This window comes from Pogona vitticeps, chromosome 15 (genome assembly GCF_051106095.1).
Source record: "Pogona vitticeps strain Pit_001003342236 chromosome 15, PviZW2.1, whole genome shotgun sequence".
NCBI classification, from domain to species: Eukaryota; Metazoa; Chordata; class Lepidosauria; order Squamata; family Agamidae; genus Pogona; species Pogona vitticeps.
Window position 1 is genome coordinate 5,353,677 of NC_135797.1, and position 15,589 is coordinate 5,369,265.

General features: G+C 44.1%; 2 protein-coding genes across 2 annotated transcripts; one reads left to right on the top strand and one right to left on the bottom strand.

The window, feature by feature from the left end:
* Positions 1-70: 70 nt before the first annotated feature.
* On the top strand, positions 71-7,987 carry LOC110081050 (microtubule-associated protein 1 light chain 3 gamma). The gene is made up of 4 exons (XM_072983850.2): positions 71-1,194; positions 3,160-3,215; positions 5,068-5,174; positions 7,038-7,987. The coding sequence occupies exons 1-4, from the start codon at positions 1,155-1,157 to the stop codon at positions 7,198-7,200; spliced, it is 366 nt and encodes a 121-aa protein (XP_072839951.2). The 5' UTR covers positions 71-1,154; the 3' UTR covers positions 7,201-7,987.
* Positions 7,988-10,814: 2,827 nt separating this feature from the next.
* Positions 10,815-14,799, bottom strand: ZBTB3 (zinc finger and BTB domain containing 3). The gene is made up of 2 exons (XM_072983923.2): positions 14,581-14,799; positions 10,815-13,534 (listed from the first exon to the last, which is right to left on the bottom strand). Exon 2 carries the CDS (start codon positions 13,486-13,488, stop codon positions 12,082-12,084), a length of 1,407 nt encoding a protein of 468 aa, XP_072840024.2. The 5' UTR covers positions 13,489-13,534; positions 14,581-14,799; the 3' UTR covers positions 10,815-12,081.
* Between the last annotated feature and the right edge of the window lie 790 nt (positions 14,800-15,589).

Sequence of the window (15,589 nt, forward strand, 5' to 3'; positions counted from 1 at the left end):
TTACGTTCCTCCTATGAAATCGCGGCTCTTCTCATTTCCATCTTATTTTAAATAGCTTTAAATCTTTTTTTTTAAATAAATACTTTTAAAATAAAAAAAAATACTTCTTACATGGCACTCCTCCTTCCCACTTTATTTATTTAAATTACTTTTTAAAACATGCTTTTAAAATAAATAATTTGTACACGGCTCTCCTTCCTACCTTATTTCCTTAAAATACTTTTTAATTTCAAAAAATACTTTTAAAAATAATTACATTCTATGTATCTCTTCTTTTTCCCACCTTATTTAAATTACTTTTAAACTTTTTAAATAAAAAAACACCCTTTAAAATAAATAAATACTGTACTCTTTACAACGGCTCTCCTTCCCATCTTATTTATTTACTGAAAATGCTTTCTTTAAAAAATTAAACCCTTTCAAAATAAATAAATCCTTTTAAAATGATTCGCCTCCTTCCTACCTTATTTATTTAAAATTCTTTTTGCCTCGCCTTTAAAAAATAAATAAATGGTTCCTTTAAGGAGTCAATTCATCTCACATCTGGCCTTCCTCATTCCCTGCTGCAGTTAACAAAGATTCGAAGTTCATCGAACTTGACAAAAACATCAAACTCTGAAAACAGCCCGTTTCTCAAGTTCCGTTCACTTATCAGAGTTAAGAGGTGTAAAATTTCAGGAAATCTTCATTTTTTCCAGGAAAAAAAAATTCCTGGAAAAAAATGGACATTTACCAAGGGTTAAGAGCCCTTGCAAGACTTTTTCCAACTCAGCGTCCTAAATTTGTTTTTCTCAAGCAGGTTGTTTAAAATCCATTAACCCTGGGGAAAAAAATTACACCTAGTGGCGGTGCGTTCCACCGGCCCTCCTGGACCTTTGCGCGCTCCAGGACGCGTTTCCTTTATATGGCGTCGCCGCGAATCGACCACGGATAAATTTCCCTGGGGAGCCAAGGCCCAGCTCCCCCTGCCCTTCCCACCGGAACCAGGACCGAGCAATCCGGATTCGGAAAGGTTTGATGCGGATCGAGCCCTATTTAAACCGTTGCAGAGGCGGTGGGTCAGGAAATCGGACTTGGAGCGGATCGCGCCTTCTCCCCCTTTTTGTTTTTTGCACGACCAGGTCGGAAAAAGCAGGTTTTTTCCCCCCTCCCGAATGGATTCGTTTCTTCCCTTCAAGCACCGAAAGCCCTTCGGTAAGACTCCACTTTCCCCGTGTAAACGCTCCGTTTGGCACCGAAGGCGGGGGCAGGTTTCCTCCTTTGCTCTCTGCCGCCACCTGGTGGCCGAGGGAGGATAAGACAGCCACCCATTGACCCACGTGTGTTAATTTAAAAAGCTGAATTCCAAGGCCACATAATGGGGTCGACCCAGGAGATTTTGCTGCCTGAGGCTGGGTGGGGCGGGGCTAACCCTGCACTTTTTTGTGCTACTTCTTTACTATTCCACTGCTCTTTGTGTATCCATTTCTCAGAGTGGCATCTTTTTTTAAAAAAAAATGTATACTTATTGTTCTCAAATTGAATATGGTCTTTTTTTAATACAGAGAGATCTTTATACTTTAAATATTCTCTTTTAATGAAGTTAGCCACCGTGGTATACACGCCATTGTCAACTTTAAATGTTGTCTTGGGTCCTTTTCAAGGAGGAAAGTGGGGGGGAAAATATTTTTGAAACAAAATAGATAAAATAAAATAAAATTAAAATTAACGAAATATATAAACTTCTCTTTCCTGCAGGTATCACATACCTTGCTTCTGCTTCCATCAGTCTTTCTTTAGATTTTTCTGGACACCAGATTTTTCTGGGCTGATGGAGGTTGTAGGCCTAACAAAATGCTGACTTATTTCCTAAAACTTGCTTGCTCGTTAATCCTTCCAGTCTTAATTCACTTGTTAAACTTTCCAGACATACCTTTGTAGCAAACTTGCAGGAGATCCCTTTAAAAAAAAAAATAAGTAAAAGATTTATCAGCCGCTATTTGGAGCAAACATCTCCAGGAGGTGGCATATTTATTTACAATTTCTTTTTAATTTCAAATATCTGGGAGAGCCTCACCTTCTTCCAGCAAAGCTGTGGGTCCCCATTTTAATGTCCTGTGCTGGTTTTGGTAACATTGGGAAGCTAAAAGAGATAATGGAAAATACAATACAGTACATGAAGTATAAGCAGATAAGCAAAGTGTTATAAACCTGGATTAACAGACATCTCTAAGGACTTCTTTAAAAATCAAAGCCCAGATCTTAAAAATTAATATACAGTAATGTTTTTCTTTTTTCTTTTAACTCTGCCTTATTTATTTATTTATTTGTTTGATTTTTACCCTGCCCATCTGGCCAATAAGACCACGCTAGGCAGCTTCCAATATAATATAAACAATAAAATAATACAAAATATTACATAAATCATACTATAAGAAATACAATACAAAGATAGAATAGAAAATAAATAAAGGGAGAATAAACAGAAAAATCAGGTATTAACTGGAAGGAAGGCCTGAATGTACAGCCATGCTTTTAATTGACTTTTAAAAGTGTGTGTTTTTGTCTTTTAATGGTGAATAAGTATATGTAAATTCTTGAAGTTTTTTTCTTGAGCACACTTATTTATTGAAAATATTTTTACCCCATCTTGCCCCTTAAAAAACGGCCCAAGGCGGCTTCTGTCACTCAAAGGCAATGTTTGAAAGCTAAAAACAGCGAGGAGACAAAGATTTAAAAAATAATCGAACCAGTACTACACTAAACCATGGCAAAAATATATATATTGTGTGTCTTGTGACGAGTCTAGACACACACACACCACTTTGGGGGAGAGTCAAGGCCATCCTTTCAACATTTCTCGTCTTCCAAATTTTCAAATGTTTCAAAATTTCAAAAATTCCACTGTGTCGAAAGGATCCCCCCCCCCGTGTTGAAACTTATCAGTTTAGAGAATCCAAATACTGTCAAAGCAGATAGCATTGTATACATAATGACATGAATAAAATTTTAATAATGGGCTAAAATAACATTATTTGGGATGTACCAGGAAGCATGATAGAATATGAGCTAGTTTTTCTATTTTCTCGCTCATGGAGGGAATCTGGTTCCAATAATTAATGGATCTCGTTTGTGTTGAAGTGATGCTCCATTAAAAAAAATTTTCATCCCCTGTTCTAGCTTCTAGGAAAAACGAAGTGGCCGCCATCCGGATAAAATTTCCGGGCAAAGTACCGGTACGTAAATCTGGATTTATCTATATATTTTGGATAATGTGTTGGCATATTCTGGCATGAGTATGTTCGCTTTTCCCGTAGCTCCCGAGATTTAGTGGCGTGACCTACCGATTCAATTGATCTCTTCTAAATCACTGAACAAAATGAATATACAAGTGTAGTCAAAATACGTTGTCTATTTAGGATTTTAAAAATGCACATTTATCTTCTAGAACAGTTATTATAATAATAGCCAGGCTGGCTGACTAATGCTTGTTCATAAATATTTTTATGGTTTAGTCAAACATCAAGAGAGATCTGTGTTTATATACAAAAAGAATCCAAAACGATGATGCTTGACTGAAAATTGAACATTACAAACTACATGAGCTATTGTTGGCTCTTGGTTTAGATTTCCGTTCCACTTTGTGAAAAGCTTCACCTTCTTGTCAGCTGCCACCACATACTCCCATCCTTCACGCCACCAGCTTCCTGAGGCTTCCTTGGCTGAATAGCTGGTTTATATACCCTCCAGCCAGACTCTCCGGCCAATCAGATTCCTTAATAGCCATCATTCCATATTTTCCCTCCAAACCAAGGGCCAATAGAAGATAACGGAATGTTCATTAGCTGTCCAATCAGAGTTGACCGGCTTGGATTTTTTTATATATATAAAGGCTAGGAGTTCTTTTACTGCTAACGTGAGGATGAACTCTCACTGATCAATCTGGTGTTTTAAGCCCTCGAATCTTGTCTACGTCTCCTTGAAGAATATAGCTGGGTTTTTTCCCCTCTCAGTTTTCTATTTAATTTTAGAAATAGGATATATTTTGAAGGATCAGGAGGAGAAAATTTCTAATGGAATAAAAATGACCTAGTATGCTGGTCAACTCTCTGTCCTTGGAGGTTCTAAAGCAGGTTCTGGATATGATCCAGGTCAGGATTTCCTCCACGGAGGAGTGGGGTGGGATGAGAGCCGGGGACTACAGATCCCAGAAGCCTTCAGCACGAGATGTGCTAGCTGGGGTTCATGGGATTTGTAGTCCAAGAACACCGGGGTGACCCAGGAGTTGGAAACCACTGGATCAGAGGAACAATGACGTTCCCTCCATCATGATGATTTTAACCTTGACTAGGAATAGGATCAGAATCCTTCTCCGAAGCCTCTCCACAGACCCAGTGTTTTGACTGAAATGAGAGGGGAGAGTCCTGTTTTCCACGGTGGAAAAAGTTCATAACTCACTCTAGGCCCTTAAGATGGCAGGTTTTGTTGGACTCCAACTCCCATTATCCCTCACCTTTTATGCTGACACAGCCTGATGGGCTTTGTAGTCTGACACCTGCAAGGCGGCAGTCGCCTGCCCTGTTTTAAACCAGGTTTGCTTCCCTTACCCCTGCTGTTTGTCCACTCCCAGGTATCTCCTCCCTTTTTCTGCTTTCCTCCTTGAAATTTCTTCAAAACCTGGATTTCATTCAGATTTTCTGGGGTGATCATGATTTTCCTGACCCTCAGCAACTACGATTTCCTAGAAGTGTTAGGTCGTGACCAGGGCCCCTGAAAACAATGACTCCATGCAAGAAAACCCTAATGATAGCCATTTAAAAACAAGATGCGCTAAACAAGTGGATATTAGGAATAAAACCAGAAAACCATTATTTTCCTGTAGAAAAGTGGTATACAGTAGGGCCATAATATCCAAGGGGACTCAGTGGTGTATTTCCTCCCCCTTTTACCATTCTAGCTTTCCATAATAAATCATCTTCCTTAGGCTGTACACCCAGTTTTCGTGGGTCGCTCCAAAATTCTATGTTTTAAATGAAGGGTGATTCAGGCCACTGGGTCTTCTCAAAGCTGGCTCTTGTTTACTCGCAGGTCATCCTGGAGCGCTATTCCAAGGAGAAAATGTTGCCGGCCTTAAACAAGATCAAGTTTCTAGTCCCACAGGAACTCACCGTGGGACAGTTTGTCACGATTATCCGGTGAGCCTCAAGGATCAAGAGGGGTGGGGTGGGGGTTAATCTTGGTGTTTCAGTGACTTTGAAAAGGGGGGAAAAAACACCGTAAATGATACCGCTGTCATAAAGAAAGATTTGCTTAGCGAGCAGAGATTATTTTGGGATGATCCCTAGCCATGCTACCTGGGTCTCATTGGAAATATAATCCCACAGAGGGGTCAGGACCAGATTCGGGAATCCTGGCGTATATTTGTTATTATTTGAAGGTGTGCGATCAACTTTTCAAAGTAGCATCCTTTAAGCTCCGTTTTCCTGTTTCCTACAAGGCTCTTAACGGAAGCGGTGCTTGATCAGGAAATCAAAGCCACTGGGGGAATTTTTACGTGGCCGACCACAGCAAATTGTGATAGCTCTTGAGGTATATAGCAGGCAGCTACCCATGTCAAAAGGGGATGTGTGGACCGTTAATAAACAAAGTTAATAACACAATTAGTAGCACAGTGAGGAAACTCCCTCATAACTTGGAAGTACAGTAACAACTTTACCAGTAAGTATAGTTCACTGGTTTGGGAGTTCTTGCTTCCTGATGGACTGGGGTCAAGGGTCCCTTCAATTTATTTATTTATTTATTTATTTATTTATTTATTTATTTATTTATTTATTTATTTATTTATTTATTTATTTATTTAACTTATATGCCACCCAGTCTACCCAAAGGTCTCTGGGCGGCTTACAACAATGAAAACACAATAAAAAGATAAAACAATTAAAATACAATTAAAATATATACTCTAAAAATTGTGCTTAAGATTATGCTGATTAGTATTCCTTTTCAAAGTAACTCATACCTTTCCCATAAAGGTTTTAAAAGAAAGAATGTTACTCCTCACATTGACGCATTTATTCAAAAACCTAAACAGCTACGCTTGTAAATCAGGATTACTTTGCTTTAAAAAATGTGCTTTTTTAAAAAGCACACATTATAAGACAATAATCCCCACCAGTAACATTTTAAGAGTACAGTAGTGAGGAAATGTAATTATTATCGTCATCTTAGAACTGCAGAGGTGGAAGGGACCCTACGGATCCTCGAATCCAGCCCATTAGGGAAGTGCAGTGAGGAATCGAACTCACAACCTCTATTAAACTATCCTGTTACATTTTTAAAATTTGTTCTATTGTTATATTCCTTCTAAAAAGGAACAATATTGAAATGTCATTAACCTCAGTATGGTTTATAAATAAGAATAAACTTAGAAAGTCACAGTTGGAAGGGACACTATGGATCACCAACTCCAGGGAGGCCCAGTGGGGGATTTCGAACTCCCAACCTCTGGCTCTGAGCTATACTTACAGGAAATGTTATTACTTCCAAGTTATGAGGGAGTTTCCTCACCACCATCTTGACTGGGTTAGCATTCCCAAAACCGAACCTCTCATGACAGGTGTCAGGGTTATAAACTGCAGGCAAAAGCAAAAAAATATTTAAAAAAAAATAAAGATGACAATCGTGGCACCTTGAGGACTGGTATATTTTAAAGTGAGGTTTCTCACCTTAAGATGCCTGAAGAAGTGGACTTGTCCATGAAAGCTCACATTAAAATATAGCTGTTAATCTGCTGGCTAGCTCAGTGTTTTTTGTCGTCTTAAATTTTTTAAATGTTTAGTTTGTTTTTTCCGGGCACGCAAGCGCGGACGGACGTGTCGCCCTCTTCTAAGACGACAAATTAGTCATTTTATTGAACATCGGGCCGTCCAATCCACTCTCTCTCCGATCACAAGTCGGGCCCGGCTTAAGCAAGGGTTACACCGACGGGTTTTGTGATCATCACGCGAAGGGGGGGTAAACGTGCTCTCGCACAAACCATGTTCTCGTTTCTTCCCCAGCAACCGAATGTCCATCGGCTCCACTCAGGCCTTCCACGTTTTGGTGAACGGCAACCGCAGCCTGGTTAACATGTCCTCCACCATGGCCGAAGTCTACGCAACGCATCACGACGAAGACGGCTTCTTATACATGACTTACGCCTCCCAAGAGATGTTTGGCTGATGGCGCGCGGCCGTCGCAGGATCCCAGGTTCAATTTTGTGGCTCGATCACTGTGGTCGCGTCCATCTCTTTTTCTATTGCACCGTGGTCTTCTCAGAATATCTGTATTTCTATTTATTTCTACCTCACGTACTCAGAACATCAGCACATCTGGATTGCATGTAAACCTACAGATTTCCCGGAAGGCTCATTTTAGGAGCAGCCAAAAGCTTTTCAAGTGTGTTTTTTAAAGGGGTCACTCGGATGGAATTTCTGTTGCTTGATAAACAGCATCCTCCTACCTCCTTGGGGAATTTCCCGTAACCTCAAAAGCATCACCCAACCCACACGCCACTTCATCAGCCTATCTGGTCCCAAGTAGTCCTTCGGCTTCTGCGCTGGGTCCAGATTCTACCTCCCACTCGGTCGATTTAAGTTTGGCCAAGACAACTTTCTCTAGGTCTGCAGTCCTTTAGGCTTTGTGGTTACAATCGTGCCAAAAACAGGGGATTATGGGCTCTTGAATCACCAGACCAAGGGGACACGGTCTGCCTGGGGGAGAGGGACAAAGTCACAGACCATAATACAGATTTTACATGTGCAAGGAAGAGAGATTTTTTTTAAACGGCTGTCTGTAAAAAGAGCTTGGACGTTTGAGAAGGGAACGGCTGTATCAGAAAACAAGAGGAAGCTAAATGTGATTTACTGTATCAGACACTAATGTGTTATATTGTTCAATGCTTGCTTCGTATTTTGCCTAGTGATTGGTTCATGCTGCTATTTGGAGCAGAAAATACAGTGTTAAACATAATCTTTTTTTCCTGACTCTACTTTCACGCAGGGAGATTTTACTTCCGTGGGTTTGCAGGGGCATCAGTGAGACCACAGTGTGTGGCTTTAGCTCTGCTCCAAAAAAATTAAACTCTGACCTTAACATCACCTTTACAGAACCTCAGCTGTCGGGTCGCCAGCTGAGGTCTTGCAAGACCTTAGGTCCACTATAAAGCGAAACGTTTTTTCTAAATATATGGATTAGATCTCACAGGCATGCTCATGGAAACCAAAGCCATTGGCCAGCCTTTAAGAGGACTTATATTTCTTGGTTATAAGGACGTATCATAGATGGGACGAAGCAAGAGATAATGTACACGGCTATGGTGGAAGAAGAAACAGAGCAAAGGGAAGGGTTCATAATGAGGTACAGAATAAAATTGTTACCCATGGACCACTTGGGAGCTATATTGGGAACACAGAAAATGTGATAAGACACTTAAATGTGTAGTCCAGGAGGATCTGTATCACTCTTTCTCAATCTGGAAAGTTTTGCCATAACTAGACAGCCAGAACTTCCAAAAAGTGGAGTTAAAGCCACACAAGGTCACAAAGCCCCTATGTATTTTCCCGCAAGCCCATGGTCTTGTGGATAAAACTTCTTTTTCTGGGATTTTCTGAAAAAAATAATAATGATCTATTTGTTTTATTAACAAACCTATACAAGATTAAAAGCATCTGTGTTTGTAAGACCATACATATGTGTGCATGGTGTTGATTCAGCGTTGCGAATATGCAGTAGCAAGGAACAGAGTGGAATTTAGTAGGGGTGTGCGCGTGTACGTTTCTCTCTTTAAAGAACAGCTATTTGTGGTTTTATGGGCAAAGTATCTTGCGTGGAAAGTTTGTACAGCTGAATAAACACTTAGGAATCAATGCCATTAAAAATGGTCCAGGGTATGTTTGCATGCTTTTTTCATCTTGTTTATGCAGTATATAAGTCCAATAAATAAATAAATAAATAAAATAAATAAACTTTGGTGTTAAGAGAGCGGCTGAAGAAGGGAGAAAACTGCAAAATATGGGCTTACAAAAAGGTACGGTGTGATCTTGTCACTTTGCGTTTTCTTGCATACTATTGTTTGTTATTTTGAAATTAGGTTACTCAGGATTGAGCCTGGCTTTTGGTCCCAAAAAGACCAAATTACTGGGCTGAATTTAAGGGTGCGATCAGACGGGCATTTGTCCCACGCTTTTTGCAGCAACTACACAACCTACATGACCTCACGAACGAGCCCAGCCCCGATTGGTACCTATCTGTAGCTTTCTGGATCCTTGGTCAGAGACTATTGTTTTTCCTGGTGTGGTTTTGGTTTGATTCCAACACGTGTGACTGGTGGGATCAAACCAAAGTGGCAAAGCATCGCTGATGCTTAACAATCTTGAGAAATGAAAAGCTTCCGCACCACTCTGCTTTGGAGGGGAAGGGAGCTTTCCATTTCTTTTTAACAGATGCTAACTGACCCGGCGCATCAGCGATGCTTTGGCAGAGCTTAAAAGAACACCTTTCAAAACATCACAGATATGTGAGCAGCAAAGAGAGGCAAAACCTCCTCTCCCCTTGAAAAGGGAGTGACATGGAAGCTTTCCATTTCTCAAGATCGCGAAGAGGCTTCAACAAAAGGGACAGCTAGGGTAGCGGCTTAACCATCTTGAGGAATCTCTCCCTTTTAAAGAGCAAGAAGCTCTTGATTGTCCTAAACAGGGTCGTTTGACGTACCATGTGGTTGATCCCTGTATATGGATGAAAGGATTACCCCAAATTACATACCATACCTAGAGGCCACCCTGTTTAGCACAATCAACACGGATCCAGGCTGAGATAATTCAGCTGTCTAGTTGCACCCTAAAACTCCACTTCAGATGTAGTAGGTACTTGGTCATCTCCAGAATTCAGGCGGTATCTGTCCAGATGAGACCTCTACTCGTCTACTCTCAATATGTCCTTGACTACATTAAACATTGCAGTCGTCATTGCAATCAAACAGCAGTTATTTGGAAACCACCTACTGTTTTAAAAGAGAGAGACTGGGATGTCGGACAGGAGCTGATATCCCGCAAGACAAGCCATGGCTGCTAGAGATGGGGTATGAATATCGCCACCCCGGTCATCAGGCCCTTTGGACCCACCCTCCCAGAACCAGCTGGTCCACTTACCGCTTCCTGCACATTTGCAAAGAGCCCATCACAGAGTTTGATCAGCCAGCACTTCCCCGCCTCCCCAGGCTGTTGACCACTCTGGCGAGTCAGCCGTGCAGGGAGGCGGGGAAGCACCGGCGTGGTGCAAATGACAACGGCCATGCGCATCGTGCATGGTAAATGGCCCAAGTGGGTCCCAAGGGAGGTGAATACGAATTCCCCATCTCCAGTGGTAACAAAAGGGTCTACGTTCGGACAAGCCAAAATGGGTCAAAATTTTCTGTCCAGGTGTTCCTGTAACCCCAGTGGACACTGTAACTGGAAATGGCTGCCGAGTGGTTTTATCAGCCGTGCAGAAGAACAAGATGTCGAAGGGTGAGGAGCCATAGAAAACTGTTTGGAGAGGGAGGAGATCTGGAGTCTTGTATGTGCAGAAATGGTGTCCTTTGTCCAGGCTGTGGAAAAACTGATAAAACCGAAAATCAGCAACGCTGACCTGTCATCACTGCTAAGAAGATTATTGTCCTAATCAGCCTACATTTCCCAGCATACTTTGCAGTGAAGGAGACGGCCGCCATGCTCATTAAATCAACCTCATGCCAATTGAAAGGGATAGATACGTCATAGGCAGGGACACACACACACAGACCACACAAAGCAAAGGAATACAGCAGGACGCGAGGTTTCAGTTTTACTGTCAAACCGATAACCTTGGCAGTGAAGATGCTTCTTGGCTGTTTACAAAATGAATGGATTGGAGACGCACGTGGCATATGGGAAAGGCCGCAACATCCCATGAGGATGGTGGTGGCAGGCAGTGTCTGCTCCGTCGTGGCTGGCTTGAGAACAGGAAGCAAAAAAAAGGCGTATAGGAAATGATAGGCAGCAAAAGGGGAGCTCAAGTCGCACAGATACTACACATGGACTAAGGAGGGTGCAAACGGCACTTTGAGCAGACCTTGGAGGTTTTATTTTTGGCTGTAAAGTGGGTGCAACTCTGCATCCGTCACTCTTTGGAGGCCGAGTCGGGGACTCAATATGGGTGGCAGAAGCTGTTTTCCAGAGTCACGCCTGCTTTGTGCGAGAGGATATATCAGATCACAGACCCACAACATAGTCTGACCCATAGCCACCGGCGCCCCCGAGTGATCTTGTTCTTCCTCCAACCCTTTAATTCTGATCTGCTTCATCTATCAAGAATAGCTTCCAGACCTTTCTTGGCGTACATCCTCCCTTCCACCCAAGCATACTAAGCCGGAAGAGGTGGAATTATCTCTGTCTGACTTGCAACCATTTGTATATAAATGTATACAGTAAGACCCCTGTATCCAGAAGATCAGTATCCACTGTTTCACTTAGCTGTGGCCTGAAAATATAAAACAACTAGAAATACATATTTTCATGATGTATTTACCAGAATGAGTCACTAGAGGGAGCCAGACACCATACTATGTATTATTTTGTTCAAGAATACAGTACATAACATGGTCTTTGGCTCCCTCTAGTGGCCAGTTCTTGTAATACATGGTGAAAATGCATATTTTTTAAATTTGTTTTCTTCTTTTATCATGCTATGTATAGCAGTTGCTATTATCCAGTTTTCAGTATCTACGGGACAGGGGACTTGGAACCAATACCCTGCAGATACAGAGGTTCTACTGTAAAAAGGAATAAAATTAAGAAACCTTCCCTGGTTATTTTCATCTTATAGTTCTTAACTATGTACAGGGACTATACAAATAGGCATGAATTGCGTTACGGAAAACCCAACACCAAAAGTGGAGAAATATTTGGAGGGGTGGAGGTGGAACAGCCAGACCAATGGGACGCAGGGCTCTCTGCGCTTGGGGGACGCCAGCTTGCATGGCTTTGTACCAAGTTAAAACAGGACATGTGTGGGGAGAGGTCCGGATGATCCGCCTGGCGAGACACCCTAGGAGGGATTTTCTACGTCCTGTTTGCACCGTTTGGCTGCCAGGTCCTCATTATGGGCCTTGCGGATGTGCCGGTAAAGGTCTCCGGATTGGGTGTAACTCCGCATGCAGTACCGGCACTCGTAGGGCCGCTCCCGCGTGTGGACGGTGGCGTGGCGCCGCAGCGTGTAGGAGCAGGAGAAGGTTTTCCCACACGTCTTGCAGGTGGGCACGTCTTCGGTGAAGATGCCAAAGTTAGAGTGCGACTCGTAATCCTGCAAATAGATCTGCTCGTGCAGCGGCGGAGTCACCAGGTTAGAAAAACTCTGCCCGCCAGGCAGGGGGATCATATGATACGGGAGGTGATCCTGAGGCAGGAATCCGCTCTCGGAGGACACCTCTTCCATCTCCGCTGGCTCTTCAAAGCTCTCGGGGTGGCGGGCGCACTTCCCGGCGAGCCCAGGCTCCCCGGTCGACCTCTGGAAGAGGTTCTCCAGCCTCAGATCTGCGCCCTGCCCGCTCAGGTGCTCCACACCATCCGTCTCCTCGTCAGAGATCACAATGGCTTCCACCTTGACCTTGATGGAGGCCCTGTTTGTCTCTTTGGCGCCCAGCGGGCCGAGGGTTCCCCGGGCCTGCAACTCTGGGTACCTCTCCGGAGCAGGACCCGTGCTGGCAGACCTTTCCGGCAGGCTCCCCGCGGGAAAGCCACTGTGGGAGACGGATTCCGTGGAACTGCTGGGGCTGGAGAACGAAATGTCAACCACTACGGGTGGCGCTGGTGGCGCAGGAAGAGGTAGAAGCCTGGCAGGTGGAGGAGCCTCCACGCCCGGTTGCGTGGTGTCCGCCACATCCAAAGTGGAGGCCAACGATTCTTCAGAAGCAGGTTTTTCTCCTCCTTTCAGTTCTTCTTTCTTGCTCTTGTCAGCTTCACAGGGGTGAGGGGTGAGGACCGGCAACGGCTGGACTTCGGGCAGCTGAAGCTGGCCTCTGGAGGTGCTGGGCAGGCGTTCGGAGCTTCCCAGGGCCTCCTCTTCCTTCTTCGTACTGTCCGCTTCCGCCGTGGCCCGCGCCTGCAGCTTCTTCTTGCACACCTTGACGATATCGTTCATGTGCAAGTAGCTAGCGGCCGCCAGGACGTCCTCCACCGGCATGTCGTTGAAGGAGAGGCTGCCTTTGTACATGAACTCCAGCAGCAGCCCGAACGCCGGGGCAGTGACGATCTCATTGTTGATGGAGACGAAGTCGCGCTTGTCCAGACGCTCCTTGTAGCACATGTGGAAAAAGGCGCTGCAAGAGGCCAGGACCGCCCGGTGGGCCAAGAACTGGGTGCTGCCCACCAGCACCGTGCAGTCGCAAAGGAAGCCTTCATGCTGCTGCTCCCAGAGGCTCTGCAGGACATTCTTACTATGCTCCGGGAACTCCATCCTCGTTCAAGAGAGCCAGGGAACCAAAGGCATAGCACAGACGTCCCTGGGACAGAAGAAAACAGAGTAAGAGAACACAACCGGCTGCTTGAAAGTGCTCATTTTCAAGGCCACCAGACTTCCAGCTTCTGGTTTATTCATCCTAGTTTGTTCGGGACACATTTCGGATGGGGAAAATGCCACAGAAAACCAGCTTTAGACCTGCCATCTCCAGCTTAAAGCCGACGATCAAAAGCCTCTCTCTCTGCCGATTGACACATGTCTAGATTTCCACACTTCTCCTACACATCCTCCCACTGCTTCACCTACCATTCGGGGACCGTATGCCCCTCACACCCGCTGGATGGATAGCTCAGTGGGTTAGGTTTCTGGCTGAGGAACTAGAGGTCGGAGGTTCGATCCCCCCACCCCCCACAGCGCCTCCTGAATCCAAGGGCCAAATTTCTATTTCCAGGACCCTTCCGGGTTTTATTATATACTGCACGTTGGAAGCTGCCCAGAGTAGTCAATTGACTAGAGGGGTGGGGTATAAATGCAATAAATGAAACAAAATAAAATAAGTGTATATATACATATACAATATATGTGCATATATGTGTGTGTGTGTGTATATATATAAATGAATCTATCTATCAACCGATCGATCTGCCCACGCCTAATAAAATCTGTTTTTCCAGGACGGGGGGCTCCACCCTGTGAGGGTCTTTACCCCCCCCACCCTCTAGGGTTGCTTTTTTTAAAGAGGGGGGGGGTTGTTTCCTGCTCCCTCCATGCAGGCTCCCCTCTTTTCCTTTCCACCCCCCACCCCCTCAAGCCCACCCACCTCCCAAAGCAAGGGGGGTTTCCTATTCTTTCCCCCCCCATCATCCCATCCCAGGGGGTCCTCCCTCCGGCCCCCTCCCCACCCCAGGCCCTCCCCACTGCTTTTAAACCACCACCCCCTTTCCCCCCCCCTCAAATTCTCAAGCCCCTCCCCCGAGGAAGGCAGCTCCCAAGCCCCATTTGGGACGGATCCCGGGAGGCGCCCTTCTTCCTCCCCCCCAACAGGGGGTGCGTCGGGCGGCGAGGGAGCCCCTTCTTTCCCCCACTTACCCACCACAAAGCGGAGGCCTCCAGGGACCCGCCTCCTCCCGCCTGATTAGCTGCCCTCGCTGTCACTCCTCGGGAAAGGGGCGCCTCCGCGGCCACTCTGTGGTCGCCTTTCCTCCCGGGAGGTTTCGCTCAGAGCCCGCCTCCCTCTCGGCCCTTCATTGGCGGCGTCTCTCGCCCCATTGGATGGTGGGTGAGGACGAAGGCGGGGCAGTTTTCGTCCCGCCTCCTCTTTCTTCTCATGGACCCGACCCTTCCCCGTCAATCAAGACCGCCGGGGAATCCGCTTGGAGCCTTGTGATTGGAGAAGCAGCGCGGAGGTGACGTTCCCGCGTCTGAATGGTCAACTCCGCCGCTCGCCCTGAGTGCTGGTTGGCGAAATCGTTCTAGAGGCGCAAAACCCGAGGAGCGGTGGGCGGAGCTCAGGTTTCCATGGTTACTGAGGCGTTGTGGGAGGAGGGGAAGAGGAGAGGGACTGCCAGGAAAGACGCGGGTTGATTTTTTGCATATGCAAATCTATGCCGGTGACGTCATTTCTTCTCGCTTGGAGGCATTAAAGACGCGCAATAATATCTGCAACTACTACTAAATATTGATACTTATTATTATTATTATTATTATTATTATTATTATTATTATTATTATTATTATTATTATTATTAATAATAATAATAATAATAATAATAATAATAATAATAATAATAATAATAATAATAATAATAATAATAATAATATACTGTACTACTACTACTACAGTATATTATTATTATTATTATTATTACATAATAATAATAATAATAATAATAATAATAATAATAATAATAATAATAATAATAATAATAATAATAATAATAATAATGCATTTCAAAGAGGTTTGGTTTTTAAATAATTTGTGAGGTATCTAGGGTCCCATAAGTGGGGGGAAAAGGAAGCATAGAAAATAAATAAATAAATAAATAAATAACTATCCTATCATCTTAATAAATTAATTGAAAGCTCTGGCCTAAATCCA

What these genes read in the sequence shown, in the direction of transcription:
- LOC110081050 (XM_072983850.2), top strand. Translation starts at nt 1,155, where the DNA reads ATGGATTCGTTTCTTCCCTTCAAGCACCGAAAGCCCTTCG. An exon ending in CAAGCACCGAAAGCCCTTCG is followed by an intron (nt 1,195 to 3,159) that starts GTAAGACTCCAC and finishes CCCCTGTTCTAG; the next exon opens with CTTCTAGGAAAAACGAAGTG. An exon ending in CAGTTTGTCACGATTATCCG is followed by an intron (nt 5,175 to 7,037) that starts GTGAGCCTCAAG and finishes TTTCTTCCCCAG; the next exon opens with CAACCGAATGTCCATCGGCT.
- ZBTB3 (XM_072983923.2), bottom strand. Translation starts at nt 13,488, where the DNA reads ATGGAGTTCCCGGAGCATAGTAAGAATGTCCTGCAGAGCCTCTGGGAG.